Source organism: Arachis hypogaea, chromosome 6 (assembly GCF_003086295.3).
Source record: "Arachis hypogaea cultivar Tifrunner chromosome 6, arahy.Tifrunner.gnm2.J5K5, whole genome shotgun sequence".
NCBI lineage: Eukaryota > Viridiplantae > Streptophyta > Magnoliopsida > Fabales > Fabaceae > Arachis > Arachis hypogaea.
The window spans coordinates 935,710-950,938 of NC_092041.1; the positions used below are offsets into that span (position 1 = coordinate 935,710).

General features: G+C 40.1%; 1 protein-coding gene across 6 annotated transcripts; it reads left to right on the top strand.

Moving 5' to 3' along the window:
* The first annotated feature begins 5,518 nt into the window (after positions 1 to 5,518).
* LOC112695165 (probable inactive histone-lysine N-methyltransferase SUVR2) lies at positions 5,519 to 13,542 on the top strand. Of its 6 annotated transcripts, none has more exons than XM_025747404.3 (13): positions 5,519 to 5,874; positions 6,203 to 6,261; positions 6,573 to 6,657; positions 7,129 to 7,345; positions 7,455 to 7,496; positions 7,597 to 8,086; positions 9,591 to 9,766; positions 9,962 to 10,789; positions 10,922 to 11,184; positions 11,891 to 11,957; positions 12,084 to 12,134; positions 12,421 to 12,517; positions 13,227 to 13,542. In XM_025747404.3, exons 4-13 carry the CDS (start codon positions 7,163 to 7,165, stop codon positions 13,253 to 13,255), a joined length of 2,226 nt encoding a protein of 741 aa, XP_025603189.1. In that variant the 5' UTR covers positions 5,519 to 5,874; positions 6,203 to 6,261; positions 6,573 to 6,657; positions 7,129 to 7,162; the 3' UTR covers positions 13,256 to 13,542. The 6 variants fall into 6 exon arrangements, with proteins under 6 accessions (XP_025603189.1, XP_025603187.1, XP_025603190.1 ...); XM_025747405.3 differs by having other exon boundaries at positions 5,649 to 5,874; positions 6,502 to 6,657; XM_025747407.3 differs by lacking the exon at positions 5,519 to 5,874 and adding an exon at positions 5,974 to 6,049.
* The last annotated feature ends 1,687 nt before the right edge of the window (positions 13,543 to 15,229 follow it).

Consider the following 15,229-nt stretch of genomic DNA (forward strand, 5'->3'; position numbering starts at 1 on the left):
CATAGCACCTGAGGGAGCTCTTCAGCCCAAGCTCCCTTTGCTTCCTGTAATATTTTCTTTAATCCAGCCAGTATGACCTTGTTAGCTGCCTCGGCTTGCCCATTGGCTTGTGGGTGTTCCACCGAGGTGAACTGGTGCTTGATTTTCAGACTGGCTACTAGATTTCTGAAGGTGGCATCGATAAATTGGGTTCCATTGTCTGTAGTGATGGAATAAGGTATTCCATACCTTGTGATGATGTTTTTGTAGAGGAACCTGCGACTTCTTTGAGCGGTGATAGTGGCTAATGGTTCTGCTTCTATCCACTTTGTGAAGTAATCTATTCCCACGATCAAGTATTTGACTTGTCCTGGTGCTTGGGGAAAAGGACCTAACAAATCCATTCCCCATTTTGCAAAGGGCCAGGGAGAAGTGATACTGATGAGCTCTTCTGGTGGAGCTACGTGGAAATTTGCATGCATCTGACATGGTTGGCACTTTTTCACAAAGTCTGTGGCATCTTTTTGCAAGGTCGGCCAATAGAATCCTGCTCGGATTATTTTCCTGGCGAGCGACCTACCTCCGAGATGGTTTCCGCAGATCCCACTGTGCACCTCCTCCAACACCTCGGTGGTTCTTGAGGTCGGTACGCATTTTAACAATGGTGTTGATATCCCTCTTCTGTAGAGGACATTTCTTACCAAAGTATAATGTTGTGCTTCCCTTCGGATCTTTTTGGCTTCTTTTTCCTCTTTAGGGAGGATGTCGAATTTTAGGTATTCGACTAAGGGATTCATCCATCCGAGGTTTAAACCGACTACCTCAAGTGCCTCTTGTCTATCTTCTGTTTTGGATACCGAGGGCTCTTGGAGGGTTTCTTGAATCAGGCTTCTGTTGTTTCCTCCTGGTTTGGTACTTGCCAACTTGGATAGGGCATCCGCTCTGCTATTTAGATCCCGAGTTATGTGTTTGACCTCGGTTTCCGCAAAGTGCCCAAGGTGCTCTAAGGTTTTTTCTAAGTACCTCTTCATATTGGGGTCTTTTGCCTGATACTCTCCGTTTATTTGGGAGGTCACCACCTGTGAGTCGCTGTAGATCATCACCTTTGTAGCACCAACTTCTTCTGCTAACTTTAATCCGGCGATCAAGGCTTCATATTCTGCCTGATTGTTTGAAGCCGGGAATTCAAATTTTAAGGAGACCTCTATCTGGGTTCCTTTTTCATCTACCAATATTATGCCTGCGCCGCTCCCTGTTTTGTTGGATGATCCGTCTACATAGAGTTCCCATGTAGTCGGTTTTTCCTCTTGTTCTCCTGCACATTTTGCAACGAAGTCGGCGAGGCATTGGGCTTTAATTGCTGTCCGAGTTTCATATCTCAAATCAAACTCGGAGAGCTCTATCGCCCATTGAACCATTCTCCCTGCAACATCCGTCTTTTGGAGGATTTGCTTCATGGGTTGGTTTGTGCGGACTCTTATTGTATGAGCCTGGAAGTAAGGTCGTAACCTTCGTGAGGCTATCACTAAGGAGTAGGCAAACTTTTCTAGTTTGTGGTACCTTAGTTCAGGGCCTTGTAGGACCTTACTGATGAAGTAGACCGGGTGTTGCCCAACCTCATCTTCTCTTATCAGGGCTGACGAGACAGCCCTGTTTGCTACGGATAGGTATAGGACGAGGTCTTTTCCCGGTATTGGTCGGGTTAAGATAGGAGGTTGGCTTAAGAACTTTTTGAACTCTTGGAACGCCTCCTCGCATTCCGGAGTCCATTCGAATTGGCATCCCTTTCTTAATAAGGAAAATAGTGGAAGGGATTTTAGCGCTGATCCTGCCAAAAATCTGGAGAGGGCTGCAAGTCGGCCATTGAGCTGTTGAACCTCTCTCAAACAAGTCGGGCTTTTCATTTCTAGGATGGCTCTGCATTTGTCGGGATTGGCCTCGATCCCTCTTTGTGTTAGCATGAATCCTAGAAATTTTCCTGCTTCCACCGCGAAGGCGCATTTTGCGGGATTTAGTCTCATCCCATGCAACCTTATAGTGTTGAAGACTTGTGAGAGGTCGGATAAGAGGTCGACTTCTTGCTTGGTTTTTACTAACATGTCGTCGATGTATACTTCCATTAGGCTCCCTAGATGGGGGGAAAACACTTTATTCATCAGCCTTTGATACGTGGCTCCTGCATTCTTTAGTCCGAATGGCATGACCACGTAGCAATAGTTGGCTTTAGGTGTGATGAATGATGTTTTCTCCTGGTCGGGTTCATACATCGGGATTTGGTTATATCCCGAGTAGGCGTCCATGAATGATAAGTATTGGTACCCCGAGCTGGAGTGCACCAGGGTATCAATACTCGGTAGGGGATAAGGGTCCTTAGGACATGCCTTATTCAAGTCGGTATAGTCGACGCACATTCTCCATTTGCCATTCTGTTTTTTGACTAGCACCACATTGGCTAGCCATGTTGGATATTTGACCTCTCTAATAAAGCCGGCTTCCAAGAGGGCCTGTACTTGTTCTTCCACTATTAGGGCTCGTTCCGGGCCGAGTTTGCGTCTTCTTTGTTGTATAGGTCGGGACCCCGGGTAAACCGAGAGCCTGTGGGACATGAGCTCGGGATCAATCCCGGGCATGTCGGAAGCCTTCCATGCAAAGAGGTCGGAATTAGCTCTCAGGAGTTCAGCCAACCTTTGCTTTAGGGTTTCCCCTAGGTTGGCTCCTATGTAAGTGTTTTTTCCTTCCTCTTTACCGACTTGTATCTCCTCGGTTTTTCCTCCCGGTTTGGGGTCGCAGCTCTTCTCTGGCCCTTGTGCCGCCGAGCTCTATGGTGTGGACTTCTTTGCCTTTTCCTCTCAGATTTAGGCTTTCATTGTAGCATTTTCTTGCTAATTTTTGATCTCCCCTCACCGTTGCTATTCCTCCTGGGGTCGGGAATTTCATGCAAAGGTGGGGAGTGGATACCACTGCCCCGAGGCGGTTAAGGGTAGTTCTGCCGATTAAGGCATTATAGGCTGACCCTTCATCAATGACTATGAAGTCTATGTTCAGAGTCCTTGATCTTTCCCCTCTTCCAAAAGTGGTGTGGAGGGGCAAGAATCCCAGTGGCTTTATTGGCGTATCCCTTAATCCATATAAGGTGTCGGGGTAGGCTCTCAACTCTTTTTCATCTAACCCTAGCTTGTCGAAGGCGGGCTTGAAAAGGATGTCCGCCGAGCTTCCTTGGTCTACTAGGGTTCTGTGAAGATGGGCATTGGCTAGGATCATAGTTATCACCACGGGATCATCGTGCCCGGGGATTATTCTTTGCCCATCTTCTTTTGTGAACGAGATAGTGGGGAAGTCGGGTGTCTCTTCCTCGACTTGATAGACTCTTTTGAGATGTCTTTTGCGAGAGGATTTAGTGAGGCCGCCTCCCGCAAATCCTCCTGAGATCATATGGATATGTCTCTCTGGAGTCTGCGGCGGGGGATCTCTTCTATCCATATCATCTCGCTTTCTCTTTCCATGGGCGTCCGACCTTTCCATGAGATATCTATCAAGCCGACCTTCTCTAGCCAGCTTTTCTATCACATTTTTGAGGTCGTAACAGTCGTTGGTGGAGTGACCATATATTTTATGGTACTCGCAATAATCGCTGCGGCTTCCCCCTTTTTTATTTTTAATAGGTCTAGGGGGTGGCAGCCTTTCAGTGTGGCAAATCTCTCTGTATACATCCACTATAGAAGTTTTTAGAGGAGTATAAGAGTGATATTTCCTGGGCCTCTCGAGACCGAGTTCTTCCTTCTTCTTGACTTCCCTTTCCCTCTCCTTAGATGAGGGAGGGGGTCCAGATCGCCAACTCAGGTCTCTTAATTTTGCATTCTCTTCCATGTTGATGTACTTTTCAGCCCTTTCTTGTACATCACTTAGAGAAACGGGGTGCCTTTTGGATATGGACTATGAGAAGGGGCCTTCTCTGAATCCATTGACTAGCCCCATTATGACTGCCTCTATGGGCAGGTCTTGGATCTCCAAACATGCCTTATTGAACCTTTCCATATAGGCTCGTAAAGACTCTCCGACCTCCTGTTTTATTCCCAGGAGGCTCGGTGCATGTTTTACCTTGTCTTTCTGAATCGAGAACCTCATCAAAAACTTCCTTGAGAGGTCCTCAAAGCTGGTGATTGATCTCGGGGGAAGGCTATCGAACCACTTCATCGCTGCTTTCGATAAAGTGGTCGGGAAAGCTTTGCATCTCGTGGCGTCGGAGGCATCAGCTAGATACATCCGACTTTTGAAGTTGCTTAGATGATGCTTTGGATCCGTGGTTCCATCATAGAGATCCATATCAGGGCTTTTAAAGTTTCTCGAAACTTTTGCCCTCATTATGTCCTCGCTGAAAGGATCTTCTCCACCCGAGAGTTGGTCTTCCTGTTCGTCGCGGGAGTTGTGACCCTTGAGGGAGGATTCCAGCTGTAAGAGTTTTCTTTCCAACTCTTTTCGCCGCTCCATCTCCTCTTTGAGGTACCTCTCAGTTTCCTTCTGTTTCTCCCGCTCCTGCTCTAATTGTTCCAGGCGGCTATGGACTAATCCCATTAATTCAGCTACGTGGGATGGTCCGCCTTTTTCTGATTCGCGTCCATCTGAGGAATTTACCTTCGGATTTTTCACTCCAGAGGTACCCTCTCTGTGTTGGTTGTTATCTTCCTGGTGTTGGGCCAGGTCTTCGTTGTCATTACCCATGTCTAGATTCTCTTGTTCAGAATCTGTTTCCACATGGCCTTCTTCGTGGGATCTGTCCGCCATCGATGGATGATCTCTCGGGTCCCCGGCAACAGCGCCAATGTTACGGTGGGTAACCGGAGATTAATAGGATGGATGGCGTTTGGTGGCCCAAGTGTATGAAGGAGGAGGCTTCCGGATGGATCTGCAACTCGGGAGGCTCCGTCCGACTTGTGCTCGCGAGCGAATGGGGGGTGGTACCTGCAAAGACACTCCGATGCCTAAGTTAGCAAGAGTGTAAGCAGGTCTAGAGAGTATTGGGCTTAGAGATACCTGAGGGGTGTCAGTGTATTTATAGTGGTGAGCCAATAACCACCGTTGGTGTAGTGCCGTATCTTTAGGATATTAACCGCCCCATTATCTTGGGGAGGTTAAGATATGACTTTAGGTTAGAGAGATTTTAGGGGCGGTTACTCATTTGAATGAGTGTTTATCTGCCAACTAATCTCATATCCGACTTCTTCAGACCAAGTCGTTGTTGACACCGACTTCTTAAGTGGAGTGCGGCGATTAGGTAGGCTTAATCCTTTGGATAGGCCTTTTATTTGGACCTGAGCCTTTGATATTGGGCCAGGGTATGAACAACACTACTCGCATACCCACTCCATCCACACTTTGAGGTTTTCTTAAACCTCATCTTAGTTTTAGCTGGAGTTTAAACTTGGTGCAGCTTGATGCAGCTTGATTAAGAGAGGCAATTTGATTGCCACGTGGCCTAGGCCTCCGCTGCAGGGCCCTTTCGCTTTAACTTCACCTCTTTTTGTTTTGAATTTCTTCTCACTCCAAATTTCCAAACAACATGCTCTTCTATTTGGGTCTTTTTAAGTTTTAATAGCTCATCAAAACTGAGGCCCTTTGGGCTTAAAAAAAAACAGAAAAAACACAAAATAATATATCTTCGAAAATGGGGACCGGCGAGTATGGTGGACGCGCTTCCATGGTAGCTTAGAAGAGAGTCAGAAACTACTCCACCATAGTCTACAGCTGAGTCCACACTCCACAGTCTCGCCTCTCGAGCGAACGAGTGAGTGCGTCACGGCCTTGTTTTCACTCGCTGAAAAACCTAACTCCCCAAAACACATCGGAAACAATCTCATGCAATCAATGTGACTCAATTACTGACACAGTTAGGCCCAGGTAAAATCATGCATCATCTTACTATCGTCGTCATCATCATAAAAAAATTACGATAATGAAATGGTTATCATATTGTAATTATAATAATAATTTCGCCCTACATTTCTCTAATTAAATTTTCCTCTCCCTCCTTCAACCATACTCAAAAAATATCCCTTCTCTCTGCTCCTGTCAGGTTTCGACGCTTTCATTTTTCCCTCCTTTTACTACTAAATCAAATGCGTCAGCCTTTTACATTTTGTTTCTTAATCTCCATTGCGGAAGCTTTGACTTTCACGTTTCTCATTTTTTTCCTCTTACGTTGTTTTCGTTTTCATTTTTTTTTCAGGTTTTCGGTCGCTTTTAGGTTTTGATTTTTGGACTCTGTATTCGATCAGCACTCTCCAGGTAAGATATTAGTGCTGAAGATTTGTGCAAATTTATCGTTGCATGTTCTTGTCACTGTGATTTGTTTTGCATCTTGCTGATTGAGTTAGGCTGTGAGCTTGTTCTCTGTTTCTATATGTGTGCTTTTTTTGTTTGTTCGTTTCAGCTGTTAATTTTCACTTAGTGCATTCTTTCATTCAATTCGATAGCTGAAACAAAAAGATTTCATGTTTTTCTGCCATTATTGATATGTGGCACCAGCTTGTTGTGCTTGATAGCAGCACAAGCCAATTACTTGATAAGCTGATCAAGGCTTTTTGTTCAACAATCAGCATTTTTGAGTTATGTTGACCTAACACCCCCATCACCCGCCCGCGCGCCCGCCGCCGCCACCAAATGCAAAGCAGTATTGTATCGGTAAAATAACACAGTACAATATTTTTCTTTTAAATGGATTTATTTCTTGATTGTTATATGGAAATGAACTAACAATTTGGAGTTAAGTTAGGTTCTCAATCTTAAAACAAGGCAGTGTGTAGTCTGTTTTCTGCTTGGATTTCATGTTGAGCTTGATACGTTTTCATTGATATTATATTATTGTTATTATATTTATTTGTGTCCAATTTTTCATTTTCTTTTCTTAAGTTATGCTAAAATTTTTTGAAAAGGGGAACTGAATTTAATTATATCTAGTTTTTTAAATTAGTGGTGACAACATATAAACTGAAAATGGAAGAAAAAAGGCCCTACTTTTCTGTAATCAACCATTCCTTTTGTTTTCTACGGTATTATAAAATCAGTATCAAAGAGCAGTTTAATGACTATAAATCATATTGTATTTTTCCCATCTCTGGCATCTTTGAAATTTAATTACATTTTGCATTTCAGAGCTTGTACCAAAGTTTCCGTTGGCTGGTTGGAAATGGCGCCAAATCCAAAGGTGGTAGCAGCCTATCGTGCAATGGCAAATCTTGGGATTCATGAATCAAAAGTGAAGCCAGTACTAAAGAAGCTCCTTAAGTTGTATGATAAAAACTGGGAGCTTATTGAAGAAGAGAACTATAGAGCTCTGGCAGATGCAATATTTGAGGAGGAGGAAAATCCGGTCTATTTCCTACTGTATTGATTACTGGGTTATTTATTTATTTATTCACTTTTATTAATACTCTGGTCTATTCAACATAGGATCATCCATTTGTTTGTATATGTAACAGGTGCCGGAGCAAGAGCAGGAAAAGAAAAACAAGAGAGTTGATGTAAATGAAAGTGATTTTTATGTCGCTAAGTTATCTGCATTTCTTTGTTGATCTTATTCACATGCCTGATTGGATGTCATCCTTACTTGTAAATAATCAGGAAGCAGAGTTAGATGATGAAGTGCAAGATCAGCCACTGCGACCTAAAAAGAGGTTGCGCTTGAGAGGTCCAGAGTTTCAGTCTTCAAATAATCAGATTAGCTGTGGTCCCAGTTCAGCTGCTTTTCCATTGAAAACTCCTAAATTAGAAGATGACACAGTACCTGGAAATGGTTCTATACTGCATGCTCAAAGTGCTGCAGCATTATCTGATGGAAATGGAATGATTGAAGCTCATCAAGTTCATTCACAAGATGACATTATTGACAAGGGAAAGAAACCTGTATCACCTCAAGTTACTCCCAGAGGAAGAAGATCTACATCGGATGGAGTGCCACCAGCAGTACTACCTAAAGAACCAGCAGTTGAACCGCTGAGCACTTTGTCTCCAAGAAGCAAAATGGCCCATCCTCTTGTATGGATCAAGCCCAAGGACGAGCCAATTGATGACGCACGAGATAATGAGGCTCCCATTTCAATGATTCTTCCTGGTATTTATCTGATTGTGCATTCATGAGGGATTATTTATTTATTTATTTTTCCTCCAGTGGTTTAATATCTTGGCAGTGTCTTTTCCTTCATGATCAACTTTTGTTGAATCTGATGATAAATAATGGGGTTTCAAAGTATATGGGAAAATTTTCATGGGAAGATACAAGATTTTTTACCTAAGTTTAAGGGTTAACTAAGAGTGTAAGACAAAGGACTTGTTTGGGTGAGCTTTTAATAAAAGATCTTTTTTCGAGTTATCTTTTTTCGAAAGATCTTTTAAAAAGTAAAAGTAATTTTATGTTTGGATATTTCATGTAAAAAGATCTTTTTATCTATCAATTATATTTAGGTACAACACTATAAAAGTACTTTTTTGTTTATTTATTACGTGAAAACATCTTTTTCTTTTTGAAGTAAAAAAGATCTTTTTAAAAAAGATATAAATTGTAGCTTCTAAAAAGACATTTTTTATTTTTTAGTGCTTTTGCTTTTACTATTAAAACTTTGCCAAACACGCTGAAAAATGAAACAAAGATATTTTTTCAACAACTTAATGACACTCAAACAAGCTCAAAATATGTGTGATATAGTTTTTGTAGAAAACTGTGAATTTTCGCTTAGATACTGAAGATGGCACCATACAGCAAGTCACATGGTTTAAGTATTTTAGGCCTGTTTTGCAGAATGCTGGGGGAGTGCTTTGAGAGTTATTTGTGATAAAACAAGTTTCTAAGGGAAAACTTTACTAGATGGCTATATGTTGACTGGGCTGTATATTGGTTGTGGAAAATTAACAAAGAGAAGGAGCTTAATATTGCATAGATTGGATTGATGGATACACTAAGCAAGATAGGGTTAGGAATGGATGTAATAGGAGTGCTTGGGTGGCACCTATAATATAAAAGATGGCAGAGTCACGCCTTTGGTATTGGTTAAGTGGAGGATAGCATAATAGCTAGATATGATATCCGTTGAAAATGTCTGCAATATGATATTATGGCTTCATCTGATCCTTATAAGTTGTAACTGATACTATCTAGCAGAGAAAATGTCCAGTTATTATTGTATGTCCTCAAAAGATGTAATTTGCAACATTCTGCTTAGCTGCCGACTATTTGAGTTGAATTGGCCATGATTAAAAATTCTTTATCATCAAGTGTCCTCTCATAAATGAGAATTATCAGTTAGCATATGATTCAATTGGCATATGCAGTGTGCAAGTCCTGAATTGTAGGTGTTGCATACTGTATGACTTTTGTGTTTCTAGAAAGTCTCTAATCCAATGCTCAGATTTGGCATTTGCTTGCATACAAGAGAGGAGCCATGGTTACTGGTTCCAGAAGTGGTCCTCTACTTCAGTCTTAAACCAACCAGATGTTACATCTCTGCCATTTATTTTTCTTTCAATATAGATTTCCATTTTCTTCTATTAGTTACTGTGCTTCCAACACAGATTCAACTTTGATTGATGAGTTTTATTCTGGATTTGTTCTCCCTCAAAAGAACCATCTAGTGGAAAGGATTCTTCAATGATGAATGGTGCAGCTGGACAGCAAGATTGTGACGACACTGTGGCATCACATTGCTTAAATGATGAAGTTGCTGGTGAAGATAACCTTCGCTCTTCAAATGAAGATGCCCCTTCTACTGTAGAGATAGGCTCATCACCTGTACAAGAGGTAAAAATTTTGGAGCTCTAGTTCAGTTCTTAGCGGATTGGTTTTACATTTTTCTAGTTGTAATCTGCTTCTAAAAATGGAGGATAAATATTTATTATCTGATAAAATTGTGACTTTCTTGTCCTTGCTTGTGAATCTGCTGAGAGATTTTGTTGATTTTATGTTCCAATTACTGATTTGAATGATGACTCACAGGAAGGATCTGCAAAGATAACACCAAACATCAGCATGCCAAAGGAATCTGAGTCACATGATGCTCTGGTTGCCGGAGGAAATGAAGATCTAGTTACACCTTGCATTTCAAATGGATCTGCCAATGTTAATTCTCATTCTTCCTTGCCCAATACTGAAATTCCAGTATCTCTGCCCTGCTCGTGTGGTCTGGATGACACTTCACCAGTTCCCCAGGAGGTTGGAAATAATGATTGCTTAGCAAGTGATGATGGAAGGGAGCTAGTGGATCCTATATCTAATAATTCTCATAGCTTAGTTACTGTTCCAAAGAATCAGCTTACTACTAATGCCATATTGACTGTTCACGATGTTAATGACATATCAAAGGGTGAAGAAAAAGTGAAAATTTCATGGGTCAATAACATTACTGATGATTTCCCACCATCCTTTCATTACATACCCCGAAACCTTGTATTCCAAAATGCTTATGTTAGTATTTCTCTGTCTCGTATTGGGAATGAAGATTGCTGTTCTACTTGCATAGGCAATTGTGTCTTGTCTTCTGAATCATGTTCTTGTGCGAATAAAACTGGAGGTGGATTTGCCTACACTGCACAAGGCCTACTGAAGGAAGAGTTCTTGGATGAGTGCATTGTCATCAGCTGCAACCCTAAAAATTGTTTCTATTGTGAAGACTGCCCAGTTGAAAGATCAAAGAATGATGATTGTTCAGAACCATGTAAAGGACACTTAAGGAGGAAGTTTATTAAGGAATGCTGGAGTAAATGTGGCTGTGGTAAAAAATGTGGCAATCGGGTTGTCCAGCGAGGAATAACTTGCAACTTGCAGGTGGGTGGGTGTTTAAGTATTCTTAACAATTGCTTTCTTCAATGTGGAGGTTGTATACTGTGTACATTGTTTAATGCATTTCCCACCTGGGGTTTGTTTTGATGAGTATCTACTAATAATTATGTGATTCAGGTGTTTTTAACTTCTGAAGGAAAAGGTTGGGGTCTTCGGACGTTAGAGGACCTTCCCAAAGGGGCATTTGTGTGCGAGTTTGTTGGAGAAATTCTAACCGTCAAAGAATTGCATGAGAGGAGCCTAAAATATCCCAAAAATAGGAAATATACATACCCAATTCTATTGGATGCAGATTGGGAATCAGGAGGTGTGGGGGATAAAGAAGCACTTTGCTTGTATGCAGCATCTTATGGAAATGCTGCTAGGTTTATTAATCACAGGTATTAAAATTTCTATTTTTTCACCAGGACACTTTTGTAATTCATATATCTAGATTCTCTTGTAAATAAGCTATGAGTTTTTCCTTTTTAATTCATCCACCAAACAAGCGACTATTAAGTCAAATTTCAGTTGAAAAAGCAGCTAAATATAGTTTACATACCATGGGTTTTTTCAAAACTGGCTGCCTACGGCCAATGGTTCAAGTCTTGTGTAAGTAAGCGATTTGTATACTCCATAGATCTTTGGCTGCAAAACTCGCCCTACAGATTTGACTTTGACACTGTTTAAGCAAATAACCTCCTCCTTTGTTCGGTCATTTCTCCAGTATCGGTATAATTGTTGACAGCTATTTTGTTATTTAGACATGCACATCTCTCTGCTTGTGTGCATTTTTGTGGATACTGGAAATAACTAAAGATTATAGAAGGCGAAAAGTTCATCTATATTGTGATTTGAAGAGTTTGATGCAATTGTGATGTTTATTGAACTCTCTGATTGTGATGACAAGTACTTAATACAACAGATGAAGTCGGTAAGGATGGAAAACCTTTTTATCTGAAGTTGTTAGTTGTGTGCATGTGTTATTGGATTTTTGTTATCTATATAAACTTCACTATAAGAGTGAATAGGCATATTTTAGTTTTGACTAATTAATTAGAAATTGTAAACTAGAAGATTTCTAATAGTTCTATTTTGTTTTGGCAGATGTTTAGATGCTAACTTGATTGAGATCCCCGTTGAAATTGAGGGCCCAGATCATCACTACTATCATGTGAGAAGTTAGCAAATCCTCTGAATTGCATCTGAAGTTTTTTAGTTGCTTTTGTTGGCATGAGTCGGATGACAGGCTCTCTGTAAGATACACTGCTTACATACGCTTTTAACATCCAATTTGCAGCTTGCCTTATTCACATCCAGAGAAATAGCAGCACAGGAGGAGCTCACTTGGGTGCGTGGTTTTGGTTTTGTTTGGTGAATGGTCTTATATTGCATTGATTACATCAGTTTTTTCAGTAATGCTAATTTATTGCGCTTTACTGTAAACTTTTGAACAAAACAGCAATGAAAAACAGAGTTGTGATTATTTAACTGAGAAATGCCAGTCTGATGGCTAGTGGCTGTGTGGCACTTGGCATGCTATACTGACTACTAAGCATTATTGAGGCATCTCGTTTATTGTGTAGTTCACATTCTAAATATCATTTTAGTTTATTTTGCAATGTATGTTTCTGCAGGATTATGGCATCAACTTCGATGATCATGATCAGCCTGTTGAGCTGTTTGGGTGCAAATGTGGAAGTAAATTCTGCAGGAATATGAAGCGATCAAGTAGTAAGTTCAATCATCTATTTATGGTAACGTGCGAATTTGTTTCTTTTCGACATTAAAATTGTGACTCTTCACCTTTTTTGGATAATGCAAGCTTCTTTGTGTGGCCTGGTGGCCTCCTCCACTTTTGGTCTAGTCTGTTTCAATATTTGTTTTGTATAGTGTATTTCAAGTTTTCAGCCTTCCTGGTAGTAACAAGTATACTTCTTCTGCAGCCGAGTTAGTGTGATATCGTATTTGATAGAAGATCTTCTATCTTTCTTTCTTCGGCACTTTTATGTCTGATTCATGTGAAATCATGACAAAATGTCTAAATCTGCTCTCGAAGCTATTGGAAAAAGATAATATTGAAAATTGTGATTGCTAACTCAAGCAAATATTTGACTATCATAACTTTATGATTTACACTAGATAACCTATTCATCTTTTTTCATTTGATTGAGTAAAACGCAGTCAAATTCAATCTTGGTATATTTTATTCTCGTGCTTTATGTACGAAAAATGAAGTAACTTGTTGGCTTTGTTGAATGCGCCCTTAGTTTATGATTCAGTTGAGCTCAATGAATAGGGTTCATGATCATGATTGTATTAGAGGAACTCATGTCATGATTTGCATGTGGGACTTCTTGGTTTGTTCTTTAGTCAATCTTTGCTCGTCATAAACTCGGAAACCAATACTTCATGTTACTAATTTCACTTTTTCGTAATGTAGGATCCGCAAGATCGTTGGCTGCAAGATGATATAGTCATTCTGTGTTACCACCAATTTTGCTTTAGACCAATGTCAGCAATGATTAGTAACGAGTTTCAAACTACTGGATTTATATATTTTTGTTAGTCATTTTGCGTGGAATTTGGAGACTAGTTGCTTTTTACGCCCATCTATATACATGCACCAAAAAAATGAGACCTGCTAACATTACTCGAAATATAATGCTCTTTAAAGAAGGGTATTCTTGGTGTATTGGATCGTTGGACCAATCTTTCTGGTTCGACAAATGAAAACAAGAGGACTTTTTGGTAGTGAATGTTCCTTATGTTCATATTAGTGATTCGAATTTCAAGGTGCAAGATGTTTGGAGGGATGGCAGGTGGTGTTTAAAGAAGTGTTATTCCTCTATTTTTAATAATGTGCGGTTGAGCTCAATAGATACAATCCTATTGTTCAATGTAGACCAACCCTTCTGGTTAGGCCATAAGGATCGGACACCCATATCCCAGGATCACACAATCCTGTTACATGAAATGCGCCAAAACCAAAACAAGCCACTCTTGCAAGAAATAAATGAATTCCAAAGATTTTTGGCAAATCCAAAGAGGGCTTGCCTGTACGTTCATCACAAAAGATTTTTAGATCCTAATAGACCCAATGACAGATAGCCGTCAAAAAGCACAAGTCCGAAAACACAATATGTGCTCCAGCCACACCTTTATAACTCCAAATACCCATAATTGGCGTAGTACCTCCTGTGATACTCCAACTGCCCCACGAATTGGTTATTCCTAAACGAGTCATGAAGGGTATAACAAGAACAGGGCTAGTTGGATATGGGAATATTCTAACTTTTATACAATTAAGAATGGGTATGACTGGGTTGCATAGAAGATCTTTAATTGGCAGCATAACAATAATTGACAGTGAGTACGAAGATTAAAAATTTTGAAAAGATCAAATTTTTTGTGTGACTTGCTCTTCATGAGGTTTTGTCTACTGTGTCTCTGAGTTAAAAAGAGATTTTACTAATTTCGATATTTGTCCTCGTTGCTACAATGAAGTGGAGTCCGTTTTTCATTGTTTGCGTGACTGAAGTATGGCTAAAAATATGTGGCATATGATCGACTTTTCTTCTCAATCTTTTTTTTTTCTCGAACTATAACTTACAGAATTGGTTTGCTTTAAATGTTAAGAAGGATGATTTTCTTTTCTTGTCTGCTGTGTGGTGGATTTGGTGAAGCCGCAACAATGACATTTTCAATTCTGATAAATTTTGGTTTCCAACTAAGCTTCAAATCCTTGTATATAATTCTTGTAAAGATTTCAACAAATCAGTTCATGCCCGAGAAGTTGGTGTCTCTCCTTCTTTGTTGATTGATTGGGTAGTTCCACCAGTGAATAAGTTCAAGATAAACTATGATGCCAGTTTTATGGGAGATATTGGTTCAACGAATTTTGGTTGTATCATTAGAAATTTAGTTGGCGAGTGCATGAAATGTTGTGTTGGTCATCTTCCATCTAGTTCAGTTCTCAGAGGGGAGCTTTTTGCTATTTGGTGGGGTTTTGACTATAGCTTGGGAGATAGGTCTTCGTGATCTCATTTGTGAAACGGATTGTCTCGAGACTATTTTTTCTTATACAAGCTACAAATACCTCTCTTCATGCCTTGGATAAATATATTATGGGTAAAGTACGAAATCGGTCCTCTACGTTTGGGCGTAATTCTGTTTTGGTCTTTAAAGTTTAAAGTGTCCTATTTAAATGTAAAAAAGTTTCATTTAGCTTCAATTTAGTCTCATCGTGAGATCAAAGTTAAATAATTAATAGAATATCTTATATGACAGTAGTACAAAAACAAGGTCGATAATTTGGAAAACAAGTGCAAGCTCTAAAGGCACAAAATCAACCGTGGATACATCAATCCATTTATTTATCATTCTCCTTAGTTCTATAGAAAATATTTCATTTAAATTGTAAGAAGAATGATAAATAAATGTATT